At 39.8% G+C, this 21,108-nt stretch overlaps 1 protein-coding gene across 7 annotated transcripts in view; it reads left to right on the forward strand.

Annotated features, from left to right (window-relative positions):
• RHBDD1 (rhomboid domain containing 1) overlaps positions 1-21,108 on the forward strand; it is a 164,056-nt gene that overhangs the window by 22,802 nt on the left and 120,146 nt on the right. For all 7 annotated transcript variants that reach the window (XM_063595295.1, XM_055109154.2, XM_034955301.3 and 4 more), the window contains 2 exons: positions 6,219-6,741; positions 8,801-8,933. In XM_063595295.1, the coding sequence (XP_063451365.1) occupies positions 6,309-6,741; positions 8,801-8,933 (566 nt within the window). In that variant the 5' untranslated portion in view covers positions 6,219-6,308. The remainder of the gene's footprint in view (positions 1-6,218; positions 6,742-8,800; positions 8,934-21,108) is intronic.

The following is a 21,108-nucleotide window of genomic DNA, read 5'->3' on the forward strand; positions in this document are numbered from 1 at the left end:
AACAGCATTTGATTACTCCCATTAAGACTCTGTAGTTCCTGTCTTTCTTGTGAAATTAATTTGGTTGGTAGCAGACACCAAATTGGGAATAGAATTTATAACTGGTATATATTCTTGCAATTTAATGGTCTCAATTCTTATTGAACATTTAAATCTGGAAATTGAGATATATACTGCCTTAGTAAATGATAATGATGAAATATTTTCTGCTTTGTAAGTAGAATTGAAAATCACTGAAATTAGTTTCTTTTCCCTTTTTACTCCTTTCTCTCCCCCTTGAGACACATTGGTTTCCCAAGTTATGAATTCAGTTTCTTTTGTTTGTTCTAGCTGCTTAGTCTTTCTTATTACATACCTGTTTAATTTTTAATTTCTCATTAAAAGTAAATATGGCTAATTTTCCTGTCAATATTTCAAGAAACCTTCCATTTCTCTCTGCCACAACCTTGATATAGTACTGTCTAATCTGTATTATTACATAATTAAAATGCTATTTTTTGTCAAATAGTTCTGGCAAAGCAACTTATCAATACATTTTAAATGGATCAGAGGTTTATTTCTATAATGTTGAGATTAACGTTATAAATACTGTTGTGGACCTAAAAATGCTAAGTGGAATAATATGTATAGTGCTATGGGAAAAGTTGTTACAATTGCAGGAAAAATACTTAAAGATGAATATGCCATAGGTATTCAGACCTTCTTAATCAGTTTCATTTATCAGATAATGTAGACATATTTAAAAATGCACTAATCTTGAGTCATTTGAGAAATACAATTGGCCCTCCACATCCATGATTCTGTATCCATGGATTCAGCCAACTACAGATTGAAAATTTTTGGCGGGAGTGGGGTGGGAAATGGATGATTGTGTCAGTACTGAACGTGTACAGACTTTTTTTTTCTTGTCATTATTCCCTAACAATACAATAAAACAACTATTTGCATAGCATTTACATTGTATTAGATATTATAAGTTACCTAGAGGTGATTTGAAGTATATGGGAGGGTGTGCATAGGTTGTATGCAAATACTACACTGTTTTATGTAAGGGACTTGAGCATCCATCGATTTTGGTATCTGTTGGAGGTCCTGGAACCAATCTTCCATGGATACCCAGGGATGAGTGCATTTACTAAGCATGGACCATATGCCAGTCACTGTGTATTTGTGGTGATCCTGTGGTGGCTCTGGGTGTTGTTGGTGATCAAAACGGAGAAGGTTATTCTTGCCCTTGGCCATTTATACTATAATCCTGGAGCTACTGATTTGGGAGCACCTGTGCGACCGGAGCATAGTGACCGATGCAGAGACGAGCTTGAGATGAGACCATAGTTGGCGGGCAGGGAACTGGTGATATAAGCATACAGTTATGGGGAAGAGTTTGGACTTATTCTTGCTGTGATGACAAGCCATCAAAGGCTTACTACTGGGGAGTCCAGCTTCAGTTTTATACAAGATTACTCTAAGCAGTGGTGGAAAATAGTTAGTGGCTATCAGAGGAGAAGCAGAGAATTCAGTTGGTTGGATTTTATGGTAATCAGGCAAGCTGTGATGGTGACCCAGACTAGAGTAGTGGCCCTACAGCTAGAAAGAAGTAGATTGATAAAAAAAAAACTGTTTGGAAGAATTAATAAAACTTGATGGATAGGATTTGGGGGTAGCAGGGTGATAAGGTTAAGGTCAAAAGACATGTCAAGGATCTTTCTATGTCTTTGGCTTGAACAACTGGATAGATGGAAATCCCATGTCTTGAGGTGGGGAGCATGAGAGGAGGAGCTGATTTGGAAGGGACAGTCCAGTGTTCAGCTTGGGGCATGTTGAGTCTGGTGGGGAGGGTGTGTTTGTAAGGTAAGGGAGCACAGGGACTGGCCTTTCTTGAACTCTGGTAACTGGCTTGTGGTCTGGATACAAGTTAGAATACATAAACCATTTCCAAAACCCAACAGATTTTACAGGTTTTCAGTTCACAGATAAGTTGCTATAATTGATGTTGCCTCTGTGGTCTTTCAGATAGCGCAGCACTCTAAAAATTTCTATGTATTTGATGGGCAAGACATTAACAATATTCATTTTATAGTCAGTGCTCACTTATTGTGATCTGTCTTCCTTGGTGTTCCTAGAGCCGTGCCTCCCTGGCCCACAGCGTCAGGTTACAGATTTGATCTTTACATGGATCAGTTGGATTTTCTAAGTTGTCTTGTGACAGGCTGCATCCCTCACCTTGGGTGGCTGACTTGGTAACTGATTAGGAAGGAAACTGCCCTAGAGTTGTTATGAACTAGGACTGATTGATCTTTGCTACTACTTAAGACTCAAAACGTATGTTCTACCTACACTGGGACTCTAATGGCCTTTGTTTACAAAGGTGGAGCCCAAAAGACGTGCACTTCTCACATTGGCTATGGTTATATCTCCTTTCGCATTAAGTATACATTTATTGAGAAACCAAGCCACACAATTTTACTTCTCTTTTGATTTCCTGTGGACAATATTTTTATTTCCTTCAACAAATAGAAGTAGGCCATTTAGAGGCTGGGAATATAAGTGTTTTGTTATTTGCTGTACCTCCAGTGCCTGGCACAGGGACTGGCATGCATATGGCACTTGATACATATTTTTTAAATACATGAGTGAAAGAAGGAATGGCTGAATCATCATTCTGTGAGAAAGGATAATTCAGTTTTCAGAAACCAAGACATCAGGCAAACTATATTTTCCTCTAACATTACATCCCTGAAACCTGCTGAGAAATCAAAGCTGAAAAATAGAAATTTGAGCATCATCCTGATAAAGAGAATTACAAAAATCATTAAAGTGGAAGCCCTTGAGTGTGTGCAGGAGAGAGTAGGGATAGAGGAGAAGTGAACAGCAGAGAAACGGGTTGGAAGGAGGAGTGAAGCCTCAGGAGAGCAAGGTGTCCCACAGAAGCAGGAGCAGTCAACAGTGGAGAGCTGGGAGGTGCCAAGGGATGCAGACAGAAAGACACCTTTTCATCCAGCCAGAAGTAACTCAGGAAAGTGCAATCAGAGCCTGGGACCCAGTGTGAAGTAAGACTGGGAATTCTGTCCTTTTATCTATATTCTTCATTACTAATGATTGTAATTGAGGGGCAAGTTTTTCTTGAGCAAAGATGTAGTTAGTTTTGATTTTCTGCTACATAAAGCCCAGCATCATAAGACACTCTTGGCAATGATATTGAAGGGTTTATTTTGTGATTTCTTGTAAGCTGATTATTTACTGATCAATGATCAAGGCCAGTTTTTCCATTGTTCCTGTTAAAGGTAATAATGTTTGATATATATAACATAAATATTTCTGTGTGTGTGTGGGCACACATGTGTGCACATATATTGATAAATTTAGGAGAATTACAAAAAAGTTACAGTAGGTAAAGAGTTGAAAATTGACTTGAGTTCTAATGTGAAAAATATAGGCCATTTATCCAAAGTTATGTGGGAGCATTTCAGTTTAAATTTCATTAAATTCTCTAGTTCATAAGAATGCTACAGAGCTACAATAATAACAATATAGAAACGGGTTGTGCTAATACATGGGGTTGTGCCAATAATGTGTGTGTGCATGCACGTGTATGTATATGGCTAATTTTGTGTGTGTATGCATACACATACGTATATATACACATGCATAATTTTTTTCTGAACGTTGTTTTGGTGTGATGTTGATAATAAGAATCCATATGGGGGCATAGGAGTACGTTTGAGTCTTTTTAGGATGTTACCATTTGCAAAGGAATTAATTCTCACATAAGTAAGTTTACTTTATAGAAATGAAAGTAGTAGCTACTGTTTATTCTGCATCTCTTTTGTTCCAAACATGTTACAGTAATCCTGGGAAGGAGGTTTTATGCTTCTTAAAGTGAGGAAATTGAAGTTCAGAAAGTTTAAATGATTTGCCCCAGGTCACAGAGCTAGAAGATAGGAGAATCCTGCCTTTTTTTTTTTTTTTTTTTTTTTTTTACTCTAAAACTCATGCATTGTCCAGTGTGCAGTCCAAGTTAGAATCCTTAGGGTATTAGAGTGAGTTACCTGTTTGGTTGGGGGCCAATTAATCTCCACAGAGAAAGCAGAAACCATTAGATGAGAACTTTTTCAACATTTTGCCCCTAATAGCTACACTTGATTTTTCTTTTCTTTCTGTTAAGAGGAAAAGGCTCTTCCCTGCAAGCACTTGATCCTTTTTATTTATCTCTTGCATCTTTAGTCTGTGTCTCTGCCTGCATCTCTTCCCTTACTAGCTTCTTCTCATGAGCATAAAACAGTCCCTCCCTGACTTAGTCCGTTTAGGGTTGCTATAAATACCTGAGTCTGAGTAATTTATAAAGAAAAGAGGTCTATTTAGCTCACAGTTCTACTGGCTGTAAAGTTCAAGACTGAGCATCTGGTGGGGGCCTCAGGCCATTTCCATTTGCGGTGAAAGGTGAAGGGGAGCTAGCATGTGCAGAGATCATGTGATGAGAGAGGAAGCAAGGGAGTGGGGAGGTGCCAGTCTCTTTTAACAACCAGTGCTGGCAGGAACTAATAAGAGTGAGAACTCACCCCCTGACCCCAGGGAGGGCATTCATCTTTTCATGAGGGATATTCCCCCATGACCCAAACACCTCCCATTAGGCTCTACTTCCAATACTGGGGATCGGATTTCAACATGAGGCCGGGCGTAGTGGCTCATGCCTGTAATCCCAGCACTTTGGGAGGCTGAGGCAGATGGATCACCTGAGGTCAGGAGTTTGAGACCAGCGTGACCAACACGGTGACACCCAGTCTCTACTAAAAATAGCCGGGCATGGTGGCACATGCCTGTAATCCCAGCTACTCGGGAGGCTGAGGCATAAGAATCATTTGCACCCAGGAGGTGGAGGTGGCAGTGAGCCAAGATCATGCCATTGCACTCCAGCCTGGGCTACAGAGTGAGATTCTGGCTCTAAATAAATAAATACATTCATTCATTCATTCATTCATTCATTCAACATGAGGTTTTGGAGGGACAAACACCTAAACCATAGCACTCGCGAAAGGCAATACCTTCTGTATTAGTTAGTAATTGTTGCATAACAAACCACTCCAAAGCTCAGTGAAGTAAACCAAGTACCATTTATTTAGCTCACTGTTTTGTGGGTCAGCAAATTAGGCTGGGCTCAGCTAGACTTACTTGTATACCTGTGGTCAGCTAGACAGCTTCACCTCTGGAGTAGTAGCTGACCGGTGCAAGGACCTTCAGGGTGACTGGAGTCTGTGCCTTTCTTTCATTACCCAGCAGGCTGGCCTAAAGTTGTCACATGTTGTTTGAGAGGGTTTCAAGAGAGAGAAGCCTATAAATCATCTTGAGTTATAGGCTGGGAGCTTATGTAATATCCCTTCCTCCACATTCTGTTAGCCAAAGCATGTCACAATGCCAGCCCAGGTCCCGCGGGGTGGAGAAGCGGGCTAGTAAGCCACGGAACTTCTCATTGTCAACCCCAAATCACCCTTGAAGACCATAGTCAGATCACCACCTCAGGCTGTGTTGTGTGCCTGTGCTCTGGGTTCTCTCTCTCACTGCATTTAGAACATTATGTGGCCGCTGTTGGTTTATTTCTTGGTGGAAAGTGAGCCTCTTAAAAACAAGGACTGTGTTTCAACCCAGGATTTGGCTTGTAGAGTAGGTAACGAAAAGCTGAAGTTGTTATGAAAGTAGAGTTCAGACCACTGATATCTGGCAGCGTGGAAATTGGGATTAAAGATAATGTATGCTCGTGTCTTAAAACTTGCTTGTTGATGTTTAAAAACTTTGGAGCAAACTCATTCTAACATATCAAAATCAAATATTTCTTTGAAAAAAATGGAGGGGGTAAAGAATCCTGGCCAGGATTCTGAGTAGAAATCATTTAATACTTGCACACTATCTTTGTAGGTTTTTCATGAGGTTACATGTTTGTTTTGGAAGTGAAGTTAATTTCGTGGTGTGTTTGTCAGAGAAAAACTTACCTGTCCATTAACTGATTCATTGGGATTTGGGATAACATTTCTATTCTAGAATGTAAAATGAAGGAAGGGTGTCAGTCAGCATCCTCGATATTACTCTTGAAGATGTTGAACATAAATATTTCTGTTAGAATGAGAAGTAGCATTTGCCTCATGGGAGTTTGCCTTGAAGTGAGTATGTCTTATATATGTACTAATTCTTAATTGATGGTTTTTCACATGCATTTTGTGTTTTAGGTTCAGCCGTCTGTATATCTCCCCAGATACCTGAAACTGACCACCTGAGTACGTTTTCCCATTGCTGAGCTGTTTGCCTGATATCTGGCCATGCAACGGAGATCAAGAGGGATAAATACTGGACTTATTCTACTCCTTTCTCAAATCTTCCATGTTGGGATCAACAATATTCCACCTGTCACCCTAGCAACTTTGGCCCTCAACATCTGGTTCTTCTTGAACCCTCAGAAGCCACTGTATAGCTCCTGCCTTAGTGTGGAGAAGTGTTACCAGCAAAAAGACTGGCAGCGTTTACTGCTCTCTCCCCTTCACCATGCTGATGATTGGCATTTGTATTTCAATATGGCATCCATGCTCTGGAAAGGAATAAATCTAGAAAGAAGACTGGGAAGTAGATGGTTTGCCTATGTTATCACCACATTTTCTGTACTTACTGGAGTGGTATACCTGCTCTTGCAATTTGCTGTTGCCGAATTTATGGATGAACCTGACTTCAAAAGGAGCTGTGCTGTAGGGTTCTCAGGTAAGGGAGACAAAATTTTGAGGTGGCATGCATAAAGGAAGCAAGGGAGGTGTGGCTGCTGTCATTTTATGAAGTGTGGCTCCCTATCAAATTCTGAGTGGTTAAGGGCTGCTGAGGCTTTGCATCTTGAAGAGGAGGCTGGAGCATGCAGGGACTAGTTTTTGCCATTCTACATTATGCTGCGTTATTCACTCTTAGTCTGCACTAGGACCTGCTGGAAGGTGGTTTTGTAGAAGACGTAGTATTGGAAATATGCACCAGCTCCTTATGGTAGGGTCACAGAAAGACCCACAGATGTATTTGTAATAGGGAGTTCTCAAAAAAGATGACTGTGCTTGTGAAGTAGGCTCAGTGTGCTCTCTCTGATTACCAACTTGTCTGCACCTGGTGAGACAGAGCACACTCATCTGCAACAAGTTACATGAGGCAGATTTAGTATTTACAGTTAGGCAGCAAGGGAAAACAGGAGCCTAGGATTCATCGTGAGCCCATCCTTCAAGGCTCAAAAAGCTGCCTAGGGCTGTTGGAGTCTTCACTGTGTGTGTTCCTTGCATGCAAATAAGGAACCCCAAAGAGGCAGCCAGGTACAAACCTGGGAATCACATGAATCACTGGGCAAAGCTTTGAAAGACATCCTATTCGGGAGAGGATTAGGCTGTTTTAGCCAGCCCCCTTTTATCTCAGGGTGTTGGATTTCCAGCACATTTCCACAGTTATTCCTGAGAACTACAAGCGAGAAAGGAGGGGGAGAACTACATAGGTCCAAGGCCACCTGGAGAACTGTCCTGCGATGCCTCTGGATGACTTCGTTAATAAATGCACCACACCCTGCTATGGCATGCTGGCCATGTTTTAGGAGCCATGATAATCACTCTGCATAACCTAACCAATTTAATTTATGCAGCAGATCCACATGGAGATGGGATTATCTTTATTTTATTTTATTATTTATTTATTTATTTTGAGGTGGAGTCTCGCTCTGGCGCCAGGCTGAAGGGCAGTGGCGTGATCTCAGCTCACTGCAACCTCCGCCTCCCAGGTTCAAGCGATTCTCCTGCCACAGCCTCCCGAGTAGCTGGGACTACAAGGCGCGCACCACCATGCCCAGCTAATTTTTGTATTTTTAGTACAGATGGGGTTTCACCATGCTGGCCAGGATGGTCTCTATCTCTTGACCTTGTGATTCACCCACCTTGGCCTCCCAAAGTGCTGGGATTACAGGCGTGAGCCACTGTGCCCGGCCTTGATTTTATTTTACTTTTTTTATTTGTAGTTTTTTTTCTGACCACCTGCTGACTGTTGAGGGATTGTCTTGATTTTATAGATGAGGAAGCCAAGACCCAGAGAAGTGAGGTTACTAGCACAAGGTTACCCAGCTCGGAAGCGATGGAGCTGGGACTTGAGCCCAGTCTACAGATTAGCTGTGTGATGCATTGTCTCTCACCTTCTTCCTCAATAGTTCCTTTTTACAGATATTTCATGGGACCAAAATTGCCAGCAAGATTTAAATTAGATGTTCTAAATATTAGAATGTGAAGGGGAGGAGAGAGGTAGTCCTGAAACAAGGAAATCTAATCCTTCCTTCTGCTTTTCCTGACATCCTTCCCCTTTCCTTCCAAGATGTATCCTTATGCATCTAATTGTGGGAGAAGAAAGAATATATGCCCTGTCTTCAACATGTTTTTCCATAGAGGTTAGAAAAATACATATTACTGGTATTTTTATTGAGTTAAAATTTATATAGCATAACTATTTTATAGTGCACAGTTCACTGGCATTCAATACTAATAATAGTATTTTATTCACATGGTAGGTATTATGTATTTAGTAGCATGCTGAACACCAATATGAACTTCTATATTTAGAAACATCAAAGGAGTGACTGCCTTTAATGTTGTCTTTTTACCAAATGCAAGGTTGTAAGGAATAGGGTATGTTTTAAAGCACAAAGTTGGATGTAATCGAATAATCATTTTCACTTTTAATTAGCTTTCTTTGTAAATGTTGATACTCCTACTTTTGGATTGTTGATATTTGCGTGTTCTTCATTCTCTTTTAGGAGTTTTGTTTGCTTTGAAAGTTCTTAACAACCATTATTGCCCTGGAGGCTTTGTCAACATTTTGGGCTTTCCTGTACCGAACAGATTTGCTTGTTGGGTCGAACTTGTGGCTATTCATTTATTCTCACCAGGGTAAGTGTTTTCTTTTGGGGAATACAGTTGAAGGACCTGATGTTCCGTGGAGAAAAAAATTGCAATAATAATGAGGTAACCAATTGTTTTTCACAGTGAGGTTTATTCTTTATCTAATAGGACAGAATCAAGCTTAATAGTTTTAATGACAGATATTTCTGGGTTTGAATCTTTTCAACTATTGAGCTGTATAATTTTGGGTCACTTGTCTTAACTGAGTTGCAGATTCCTCATTTTTTTTAAGTAGGAGAACCTGCTATACAGATTTGAGGATCAATATTAACCAGCCAATCAGCTGGTTAATTCTGAAAGCAAGATTCCAAAGAAGCACATAGAAACCACATAACTATAAAGATTAAAAAGCTATAAGGTATGTTGATCTGATGCTTTTTATTATTATTATTATTTTTTTTTTTTTTGAGATGGAGTCTCGCTCTGTTACCCAGGTTGGAGTGCAGTGGCGTGATCTCAGCTCACTGCAACCTCCACCCCCTGGGTTCAAGCAATTCTCCTGCCTCAGCCTCCCAAGTAGCTGGGATTACAGGCGTGTGCCACCACGCCCAGCTAATTTTTGTATTTTTAGTAGAGTTGGGGTTTCACCATGTTGGCCAGGATGGTCTCGATCTCTTGACCTTGTGATCCGCCGGCCTTGGCCTCCCAAAGTGCTGGGATTACAGGCATGAGCCACCGCGCCCGGCCGATCTAATGCTTTTAAGCCATTTTAGCTGTCAATTGTCTTGGTAGTAGAACTTTTTAAACAAAAGGCTTTACTTAACACTCAAAATGTGAAATGGATCAGCTCTGAAGTCTTTTGGGTTGAGAAGTGGAATGGGGCCCCTTTCACCTTACTCCCATGTTGCTGTGGCTTCCTCAGAGGAGGCACCTCCACAAAACCCTAGAGCTCCAGGAAGTACAGTTTCAGAACTGCTGATTTAGATGAATTTTTTCCCTTACAGAGAAGGACTTGGAAATTCGGAAGGTTAAGAGACTTATCAACAAACAGTTTGTGGTAGACACCAGCCTTGTGAGGATTCAGGCCCCCTGACTCCTGTCTGGGGCTCCTGCCCATTCATGCTGCACTTTCTTCCTTTGGTTCCTTTCTCTGCTTTTTGTTTAGAAAAAGGAAGATAAGTTGTGTTATTTTTTCCACCTCTTTCACCAGCTTCACTTTCCTTAATCTGTCTTGTGCAACTGGAAATGCATAATGTTTGTTTTTACTGTGGGACTGGACGTTGGCGAAGGGTGAGATTCAGGAAGGTTCAGAAAGAAGGAAGATTTCTATTTGCTACTGTTCTTTACAGACAGTTTTTATTTTGGTTTTGATTTGTGTGACTGTGCTGGGTGTCTTACCTTATTTGAGAGTATTCTCATGGGGCTGTGTGTCAGCCCGGTAACTCCAGGTCCTTCTTTAATGCTAATTTCCCATCACGGGCAGTCACTGGCAGCTGGCCTATAAATGACAGTGACGTGGCCCCTGAGTACCACTCATTTACAATTGTATTGCTACTTTTGACAGTTCCACGAAGAAAGCCTAACAAAATCTTCAAAGTTTTCTTTGAGAAAGCATCCGGTAATGTCTGTCCCTTATCTGAACAGCCCTCTCTATACCTTGTCACTCACTGCTCCCCTGACTTGCTTGATGTGACTTGGTTCTCTGGGTCAATGATAGGCTCTTGTATGTGACTGGCAACACCCACATTCATATGAAAATCACTCCCTCTGCTATTTGAACTTTTATCCTGTGATGAATCCATTGAATAACAGTGCATTTAATATTCTTATGCAACTATTTCTGAAGTGCTTTTTATGCATTTCATTTTTTAGGGTTCCCCCCAACTTACATGGAAAAGGGATGGTTGCATTTCTGTGTCATATGCATATTCTGTGTGGAGGCACCGGTAATTCTGAGCTTGGGAAGTAAATGAAATTTCCTGTCTTTGAACTTAAAGTCTTTTGATTTTTAAGATTTGACTGCTTTGAATGATAAACTTCTAATATACAAGCATCGACTTATGCATGTATCCAAATAAAGACTACGCTAAACACTGGCCCAGGAAACCTAAGCAGTGAATGCTTCTTTGAGATGGATCTCGGAAGAATGGCTGAAACTAGAGCTCTCTTTGCAATGCATTGTTATTTGCCTGATGGTTGTCAATTAGAATTTTCATTGGGAAAACACTGTAAATCTTTAGAACAAAGCTTGCTTTATTGCAGGACTGTATGGGCTGCCCTTTGGGAGGAAAAAAAATCTGCCAAAGCAAACATTTGGTGGACCTCTGTGTTTTATGAAAGCCACGGAATTAGTAATTTCCCCCAGTTACAGAGTTTTATGAAGGAAAGCCACCCCAAATAGGCATCGTGAGGAGTATGAGGCGTGTGGACTTGATGCCAGAGTGAAGCAATCTCCCTCATTCACGTGGTGCTTTTGCTTCTCACAGTCTCTGTGTGTACTTACTTCAGAGCTTGCTCTGCTTCACATCCGGCTTTCCATTTTCCTTCGTGTCCTGAGACCCTGATAGGTGATAGTGTCTGAAGAGGTGTCCCAGGAGGGAGATGTGCAGTCCACCTCTGGTGCCTCCTTCCTAGACTGGGCTTCTGTCCCTTCCCACCTCCTACCCCCACCAAGATTCTGTTGATGGGAGGAAGGGGGATATGTTGCCTGGTTTTACCTTCTAGCGAGATTATGAACCTCTGTGTGTTCTCATCTGAGCCTTAGGCTATCTAGACAGAAAACCAAAGTGGAGAATCATGAACATCACCCAGAGTAAGACAGCCACTCAGCGACTATGCTAGAGGAGAGCGGTTGAATGTGACAGGGCCAGGCTCACATACTGGCCGTGGGACCTCGGGCAAGGTACACAGCCTCTCCGAGCCTCATTTTCCTCACCTGTGTAATGGGCTATTACTTACCTTCTCTGTTTGATAAGTCAGTTTTAAGGTGTCCTATGCGAATGAACTCTTTGTAAACAATAGGAAGTACTCAACCCTTTTATTATGAAATAAATCACTGGATGTGTACACTGTTCCTAAATAGAATCATACCTAATTTCTTTTGCTTTCTAAAATTAATAAATCAGCTGTTATTTAATTTTGTTTGTTTGACTTCCACTCCCTACTTCCCTTTGCTCCTACTTGACTTTTTTCATCCTGAATGACAGCAGTCTAAAAATGCCCATAAGCCACTCTTAAACACTAAATAAGCAAGCCTTGGCTGCATTTGGACCCTGGGGTATTACAGTTGACCCCTGAACAACTTGGGGGTTAGGGGTGCTGCGCCCCCATGTAGTTGAAAATTCATGTATAATTTTTGACACCCCAAAGACTTAACTATCAATAACCTACTATTGACTGAAAGCCTTACTAATAACATACACAGTCAGGTAACACACATTGTGCATGTTATATGTATCATATACTGTATTGTTACAGTAAGCTAGAGAAAATAAAATGTTATTAAGATCATCATAAAGAAGAGAAAATGTATGCACTATTTGTTAAGTGGAAGTGGATCATTATAAAGGTCTTTATCCTCATCATCTTCACATTGAGGAGGAGGAGGAGAAGAGGGGAAGGAGGAGTTGGTCTTATTGTCTCATGGGTAGCAGAGGTGGAAGAAGATCCTCATGTAAGTGGACCTGCATAGTTCAAACCCATGTTGTTCAAGGATCCACTGTATTTGGTAAAATATGACAGCTGAAAGCATTACCCCCTAGGCTTTAGATACTGCTTCATTGCTAATATTTGACAAGAATAAAATTACTTTGACCCAACTAAAAATTATTTGGCTAGATCGATCAAATGAGAGAAAAAAATATATTTTTTTACTTGTTTCAATTTTTTATTATACAGATTTTCAATTATTTTTCAATTTAAATTTTATTTTCAATTTATTTTTCCACTTGTTTCAATTTTCTATTTTCAAAAATATTTATAAATTTATAAATTTTCAAACATAAAGAAATGTTGATGCACCATTTGACAGTAAGTTGTAAACATAATAACTTCACCCCTAAAAACTTCAGCAGGCATCTCTTAAACAGAAAAATATAATTTTACAAAACCACATTACTGTTGTCATGCAAAAGAAAATTAACAGTAATTCCTTAATGTTGTTTAGTAATTGGTTCATGTTCAGATTCTCCTAGTGTTCAAAATGTCTTTAATAACTGTTGTGGCCAAAGGAGAACCAGGATCCAAAATTCACATATTACCTTTGATTATTGTATTTATTTATTCTTGTATTCTAAGATGGTCTTCCCACCTTTTTACTTTTCCATGAAATTGACATTTTAAAGATATCAGATCTCTCGTTTTATAGAATATCCCACACTCTAGACTTGTCTGCTTGTTTCCTTTGGGGCTTGTTTAACTTGTCCCTCTATCCGTTGCATTTCTGGAAACTGAAAGTTGGGTCTAAAGGCTTAATTAGATTCAGATTAAACTGGCTCTTTTTTGGCGATAATACTCCATAGGGATGATACATGTTGCATTACGTCAGGAAGGACATACATGCCGGGTGGCTCCTATGTTAGGAATTAGAAGTTTAATTACTTGGTTAAGGTAGTCTCCATTATAAGGGCACCTTTATCCCTTTGGAATTAGCAAGTACTATATGAGGTGACACTTGGACATCATGCGGATAACTTGTTTCCAGTAACTTTTTGTCTAGATCAGTGGTTATCCTTGTCTGGATTGTTTATTTTAGGGGGAATTATAAAGGATGACTTCTTCATTGGTTATTCCTTTTATATTTGTTTGATGAGATTAATCCAGAGTTGGGGGTTAAGACCCCAAGGCAAGGAATTGAGGAAGATGAATGTTTGTCAAAGGCTGGTCTTAGTTTTATGGACTTCAAGCTTATTTGGTTTTATGGGTTCTCCTTAGGAAAAAAGTACAAAATTGCACAAAAAAGTAAAAATTTTAAATGAGAAAGGGAAAGACAGTTCATAAAATTTTAAGACCTGACAAATATTATAAACATTATTAAATCCATACAAATAATATAATATTAATTCCCTGACACACCTCTGTAATATTTTCCCCCACAGGTTTTGCTGCATGCTTTCTGATCTCTTTTTCATATGAAAATAACCTGGCAATAGTATTTCCATAGAGAGAACATCATGGTGGCTCAAAATTAGTTTTCTATTATTAAGAGTTTAGAAGAGCTTTCTTCACAGCTCATCATGTAAATTTTTAGAATCACTGTCCAACTTTGGAAAGCCTCTATCAATGTTTTTTTACAGGCAAGCTGTAAAATTTCAGTACTTTTCAAGTTTTTGTGAAGTGATCAATATCAAATGTTTTTTGAATTGAATCAAATGTTGTCATTGACCTTTAGTGGCAAAGTGCAGGTTTTAGTTTTCTTCATTGATCTACTTTGTTCTTAAATCAGCAAGTAATTTAAGTACTTAATTAATGTTCTTATGATGCAGTCCTCTTTATTCATTGCCAGAAAGCCAAAGTCCTACTGATTATTTGTTTACACTTTCTGATGTGATTTGCATATAATTTTGTTTGAGAATTATAAACACAGGAATTCTGATAAAGTTAGTTTGCATGATTCTCCAAAAAGGAAAGGAACATGGTACATTTAGAATTGCATATACTGCATTATCATATATGTTCCTGATGTGGGAGAGCCTCTAATTTCAGTTTTGACTATATGAATGAGAAGTGAGTCCTCTTCTTACAGTTTTACATGCTTGGTGTTTGGAAGATTTTTCCAGACACTGGTCCTGATTCCAGCATGATGACTTTACTGCAAGTGCTAGCTGCCACAGGACACTTGAGAGTGCTGTGGGACCGCTGCTCTTGCATATCCTGTTATCATCCTGGTTACAAATGCACAGTGGGCATTAAGAGTATTTCCGGAAGCCATTTTTGCACTGTAAAGACTGGCAGTGACTCAGCTATGCACAGAAATGACCACAAACCACATAAATATACCATGCTGAACCCAAACCAAATGTATCCTCAACTCAACGTCCCTTTAGCTGAATCCCAAAAATGCCTGGGGCTACTCCAGTGACAACTGATATGGGAGGAAGTGTGACAGAGGGGGAGTTAGAGTGGAAAGAGACAGCAGTTTTAGTAGGTTGTGGTTAAGATATCTCACTTTCACAAGTATAAAAGAAATATGACCATGTGAACATGTTGCTGGGACCCCTCCCAGAGCTCTGAAGGAGCCCAGGCAAGTGAGGGACCTGATGCCTCATGAGCTTCTTGGCAAAGCTGCATGTTTCTGTTGAGAGGGGGTTGGTGCAGTGATGACTCTGGGGAAGGGAAAGTAATGGAGCTGAAGAGCCTTGTAGACTGCAGGATAATGGAGGAATTAAGAGATAGGAGGTTTTGACAAGTTTGAAAACGGAGAAAGCTGTGAGAATAGAAATTGGTAGTCAGAGGAGAGGATGCTGGAGTTGGTTTTGCTGGTGACATGGCCCTGAGAATGTCTATGATGGTATGAAATTGAGACATGGAGGAAGAAAAGGTCCTGGTAGTCAAGGAGTTGTTCAAGGGGTTGTGAGTTTAAGGTGTTGGTGGGTCTGTTTTCACACTGCTATAAAGAATATCTGAGACTGGGTGATTTATAAACCAAAGAAGTTTAATTGACTCACAGTTCCCCATGGCTGAGGAGGCCTCAGGAAACTTACAGTCGTGGCAGAAGGTGGAGGTGATTCAAGGTCGTCCTACATGGTGGCAGGTGTAAGAGAGAGCACAGGGGAAGTACCAGACACTTATCAAACAACCAGATCTCATGAGAACTCACTATCATGAGACCAGCATGGGAGAAACTGCACCCATGTTCCACTCACCTCCTACCAGGACCCCCCTTGACACATGAGGAGTATATTCAGATTATGATTCAAGATGAGATTTGGGTGGGGACACAGAGCCAAATCATATCAGGAAGATTATCTGCATGGACAGTGCCATTACCTAGGAGGACTGTAGGAGGTAGGGTTGGGGGACAAAGAATGTGAGGCTACTCCGGTGTTCTCTATGGATGTCAGGAAATGGTAGTGGAGGCAGATAGTAGACAGCATCTTTATTAGTTTCTTATTGTTGCTGTAACAAAGTACCACAAACCTGGGGGCTTAAAATAACACAAATTCCTTCTACAGTTGGTGTTGTCAGGGTGGAGTTCCCTCTAGACTCTAGAGCAGTTTGTAGGGGAGAAACTATTACCTTACTCCTTCCAGCTCCTGGTGGCTGCTGCCATTCCTTAGCTTGGGGCTGCATCGCTCCATCTCTGTGTCCAAGGTCATGTGGCCTTCTCCTTTTTCTATCTGTGTTAAATATCCCTCGTCTCTTTCTTATCAGGACACTTGTGATTGCATTTAGGAGTCACCCTGGTAATCCTGGATGATCTCTGTACCTCAAGATCCTTAATCACACTTGCTAAATCCTTGCCATATATGGTTACATTCATCAGTTCCAGGGATTTGGATGTAGATGTCTTTTGGGGAACCATTATTCAGCCTACTACAGCATAAACAAAAAATAGAAAGTGGTGGAAATTCAAACTCAGAATGCCAATCCCATGTGTCTCGGCCTGTGCGTGTGCGCCTCTCTTCCCTCTCCCTGGCATGCCTTTTATTGTCTCCTTGTGAATTCCTGGTTATTCAAAACCCAAATCACATAGTATCTATTGTATGCTACTTCCCCTGATTCCTCCAGGCAGTGTTAATTACTTCTTTGTCTTTGCTTCTGTAGTGTTTGTAGATTTATCTACCATAAGCCCTTCCTCCATCATAATTAATCTGTGTTTTTCACTTTCTTTCTAGGCTATGAGCTTCTTTAGGGGCTGTTTCTTGTTTACCTTTGTATCTTAACCATCTGCCTGACACAAAGTAGGCAATTAGTAAATATTTGTTGTTGGATGGACATAAGATAAGGAGCATCAGTTGTTTCCATGGTTGCTGTTTGGCTTGAAATGGCTTGCTAGATTGCTTTATGAACTCTCTCAGGTATTTTTACTTTATTCTTTCCATTGTAAGGTGGACTGATATCTCATTGTTTTAGAACTTGGTATCTCACTCAAATGTAAGGAGGTAGTAATCTTGAACAATTCTGAATTAAATCTTTAGTAAAAGAGAATGTTTATTCCCTCATGTGCCTGTGCTTTTGAGATCCTTGTTAAATGTTGACCTAAATCAATACACTATTTCCGTACCCATCAAGACTTCACAGTTTAGCAAAAGAAACACTAACTACCCCCCAAACCAGAACAGAAGGTGGGAATGTTAGTTCAATAAAAATAGAGGAACAGAAAAGGAAAGTAACTCTGATTTGAGAAATTAGGAGGCTTTGCAGAGGACAGGGGTATGTATGTTGAGTGTTTGGAAATAATAGGGCAGATGATGAGATAGACTGCTCTTTGTTTTGAAAGGGGAAGAGAAAGAACAAATATAGGAAGCTTGGCAAATTTATGAAATCACAATCTATCCATAAATGCTGGGAGATAAAGCTAGTGGTGTTCCTTCAAATGTGTTCTTTTGACCACTAGTTCCTTGAGATGTATCCTGAAACAGGGCTTCCTGGTCAGTAGACTTCAGCTCATGTGGTGTTCTGTGTTCCTGCAAGGGCACAGTGCACATGAACATGTGAAGGATTCTGAAAACATTGCAGGATGGAAATCGGATTTGCCAATTAGTTCCCTAAGTTTACTTGACAATAGCACCCTTTTGTTTTAGCACTGGCATGAAGCAATGTACAGAACAAATGTTCTTCATGGTGCATTTTATAAACTCCAAGTTGGGAAGAGGCCAAACCATAGAGAAGAGGCCAAATCATAGAGGGCTTTGGATGGCAGGTTAATAAATTTAGGCCATGCTTGTAGTCAGAATGGACACACGGCTTTGGTTTCTGAGAAGGAAAAGCCATGAATGAATATGTGGTTTAGGACAGGAGGCCAGGAATAATATAAAGATTTGCAGAATTGGTGGCAGGTGTCCATTTACACTGTTGACATAGACAAGAGAAGAAACTGAAGGCTAGAACTAGTGCAGTGACTGAGAGAATCGAAAAGAGCAGCCTCACGGGAGAGCAGTTTCCAAGGCCCAGTGACAGTTCATGGACCGTATAGGAATGACTGGTGTATTGGGAACTTCCTACATGCCAAAAACCATTTAAGCTCTTTACGTATATTATCACATATCATCCTTATACCTACTTTGTGAAGAAGTAATTATTACTTCTACCACTTAAGAGATGAAGAAACTGAAGCACAGAAAGTTAACTTATTGTAGCTACTTAAATATCAGCTAGTCCATTGGATAGCCAGTGTTTAAGTTTCTGCAATCGGGCCCCTAAATTCATACTCTGAACTAGTGGTTCTCAAACTTTTGATCATAAAACCCATTTAGACTCTTGAAAATTATTGAGGACCTCAAAGAGTTTTGGTTTATGTGAGTTATATCTATCAATATTTACCATATTGGAAATTAAAACTAAGAATTAAAAAAATTAATATCATAATTCATTAACATTCATAATGTAATTTATCAATAATTCATTTTAAATATCAGTAAGCACAATATGTGTTCACATAGATAAGTTTATGAAAAATTAATGTAGTTTTCAAACAAAATGAGATGAATGGCATTTTTTTTGCAAAACTTTTAATGTTTGGCTTAATTTAAAAAATCTGATTTCCATATTTGCTTCTGTGTTAACTCCTAGAGCTATATCATTTTGATTGAAGGTCAATTTGGCCTCATACAGGTATGTACTTGGGAAGGGTAAGAGGGATTGTTTTAGTAGCTTTTTCAGGTAATCGTGGATATCCCTCTTTGCACTACTAATTTGGCATGTGGTGGTTGCTTAAGATTAGTTCCAAGGTGGAACCTGAAACCATATCAGTGAACCTGACCACGTTCTGTAACATTAAAATCTGTTGATCTGTCTTGAAGTTTGAATAGATCTTTTCCCCATATATGATTTTCTAATATTATGCATTGATTATTTGGAAATATTGGTTTACTGATTATGTAGACTTTGTAAATATTGACTTAATTATACAGTATCAAAGTATCACATTTATTTATGTCACCACCAATCTCATCAGAAAACTCTTTAAGTATTGGGAAGCTGTCAAGTTCACAGTGCCACATAGAAGTTTTCCAAAATTCTAATTTTCACTCCAATGCTCAGATCTTATCATTGACAACAAATTCATTAGTTGTTTTCCTTAAAGGCTTGCTTTATTTTTTTAGAAAATGTGAGCCATTTTCTTTTTCTTTTTTTTTTTTTTTTACCATAGTTCATTAGTTTTTCTTTTAAGTAAACATGGCAGGGGAAAGTGGGGAGGGCCCATGAAAACAACAGCTCATTCATCTCACAGCTCAAACCCATAAGTGCTTTTCTTTTTCCACAAGCATCTTTCTTTGCTATACAGCTGAAGTGCTTTATGTGTATTTCACATTTCATCACACGGTGTATTAAAAAGATGTGGACTAATCTTGGTGTTTAATAAAATTAGGAATTTTACCGCTTTGTCAAAGATATTCTTAAACACCATGAATATGTGTCTGTGAAGAGTGCAGTGACTATTGGTATTGTTTGGGGCCACTGCCTTGATTCACTTGACTCATGCTAAGGCATCAGCAGTTGTCTTCTTGCTTTTGTGCCATTAGTGTAAATGTCAACATGGTTTTTCTTAAAAAAAGGGCAGATCATGTCTTAATGTTGCTGTGAAAATAGTTTTGACTTTGTGAACCTCTGGAAGGGTCTTAGGGGCTTCTAGTGATTCACAGAGCACATTTTGAGAATTGCTGCTTTAAACTCTGATGCTACCTCTCTAGTCACGGGAAGACTGCTTAGCTTGTATGAAAGGAAAGATGGTTATTTGCAACCTGGGAGCTTCCAAGGGAGCTTCATGTAGTTAGGGATGGGAGGGAGAGGGAAGCAGTAGAGTATGTAAAATTATATACAATCACTGAAATTGCTGGTTAAGAACTGTGGACTTGAACTGTTAACTCTTTGTAGAAAGGAGAATGGCTAATAGCAATTTAGAAGATAACTGTAACAATAGCTTCAGTCCCACGTGTTCTTTTCAAACTTTCCCACTCAGCCATTAAGAGGTGGAGTCCAGTTCACCTCTCTGCTAGCTGGGTGGATTTGTGACTTGCTGTAACCAATAGAATCCAGTGTTAAGTATCACATTGCTTCTGAAACAAGAAGTTTCTTGCCTTGTGAGTTGAAATGCTTGTCTCTGGAGCCCATGTCAAAAGCATGCAGCTTTCCCGATGTCACCAGGCTGTGAGGAAGAGGCCCAACCATCAGTGGCATCAGAGCCAGACATGTGAGTGTGTGGCCTTTGATAGAGCCACAAAGTTACCTCCAGTTTTCTCTGCTGAGGCTGCTGACATTATGGAGCAGAGACCGACCACCCCGTGTGCTCCTTCTGAATTCCTGACCCACAGAATCTGTGACTCCAAGAAAACGTTTCTTTGGTCCCACTAGATTTGGGGAGACTTGTTCTGTAGAAGTGGTAATGGCAACCATGAGTTGAATGAATATAGGAAAAGTAGAATGAAAAGTGTGCAAAGGACAGTGTTGAGTCGGGGAGAGTAGAGTGAAAAGAAGGGAGTGAAAGAGTCTTGGGGACAGATCCATACTGAGTTGCTGTGCTACTGTGAGTCCTAACAACAGCACCCATCAAGTAAGAGAGTTTTAAATCAATGGTTTTCAACTGTGGGTTCTAACTCATTAAAAGGACGTGAAATCAATTTAGTGTGTCACAACTGGCATTCCAAAAAAAAAAAAAAAAAACAGACATAGAAATATTAGTGTTACATATAGAAAGGGTAAGTATTATTTCAAGGACCTTTGATTTCAGCTATGTTTGTATATGTGCTGGGTGAAGTCTAAAATAAGTTTTTATGTGGGACACAGTACAAAAATTTTGAGAGATGCTGCTTTAAACCGGCTACTAGTTGCTTAAGCTAGACTTAAATATGTGTGTGGGATCAGTATCATTTATTGCCTTCAGTGGAAGAGAGAATTAGATTGCCAGGACTCTGGTGGCAATGAGAAGAACAGGCCATGATCATAGATTTCTGCTAATTTATTGTCTTTTGTTAGAACAAGTACTGTTTGTTCACGAGGCTTACTAATGAGTGTGCCAGCTCTCAAGATAGTTGTCTGTATACGGAAATGTGTGCTCACAGAT

Source organism: Pan paniscus, chromosome 13 (genome assembly GCF_029289425.2).
Source record: "Pan paniscus chromosome 13, NHGRI_mPanPan1-v2.0_pri, whole genome shotgun sequence".
Taxonomy (NCBI): domain Eukaryota; kingdom Metazoa; phylum Chordata; class Mammalia; order Primates; family Hominidae; genus Pan; species Pan paniscus.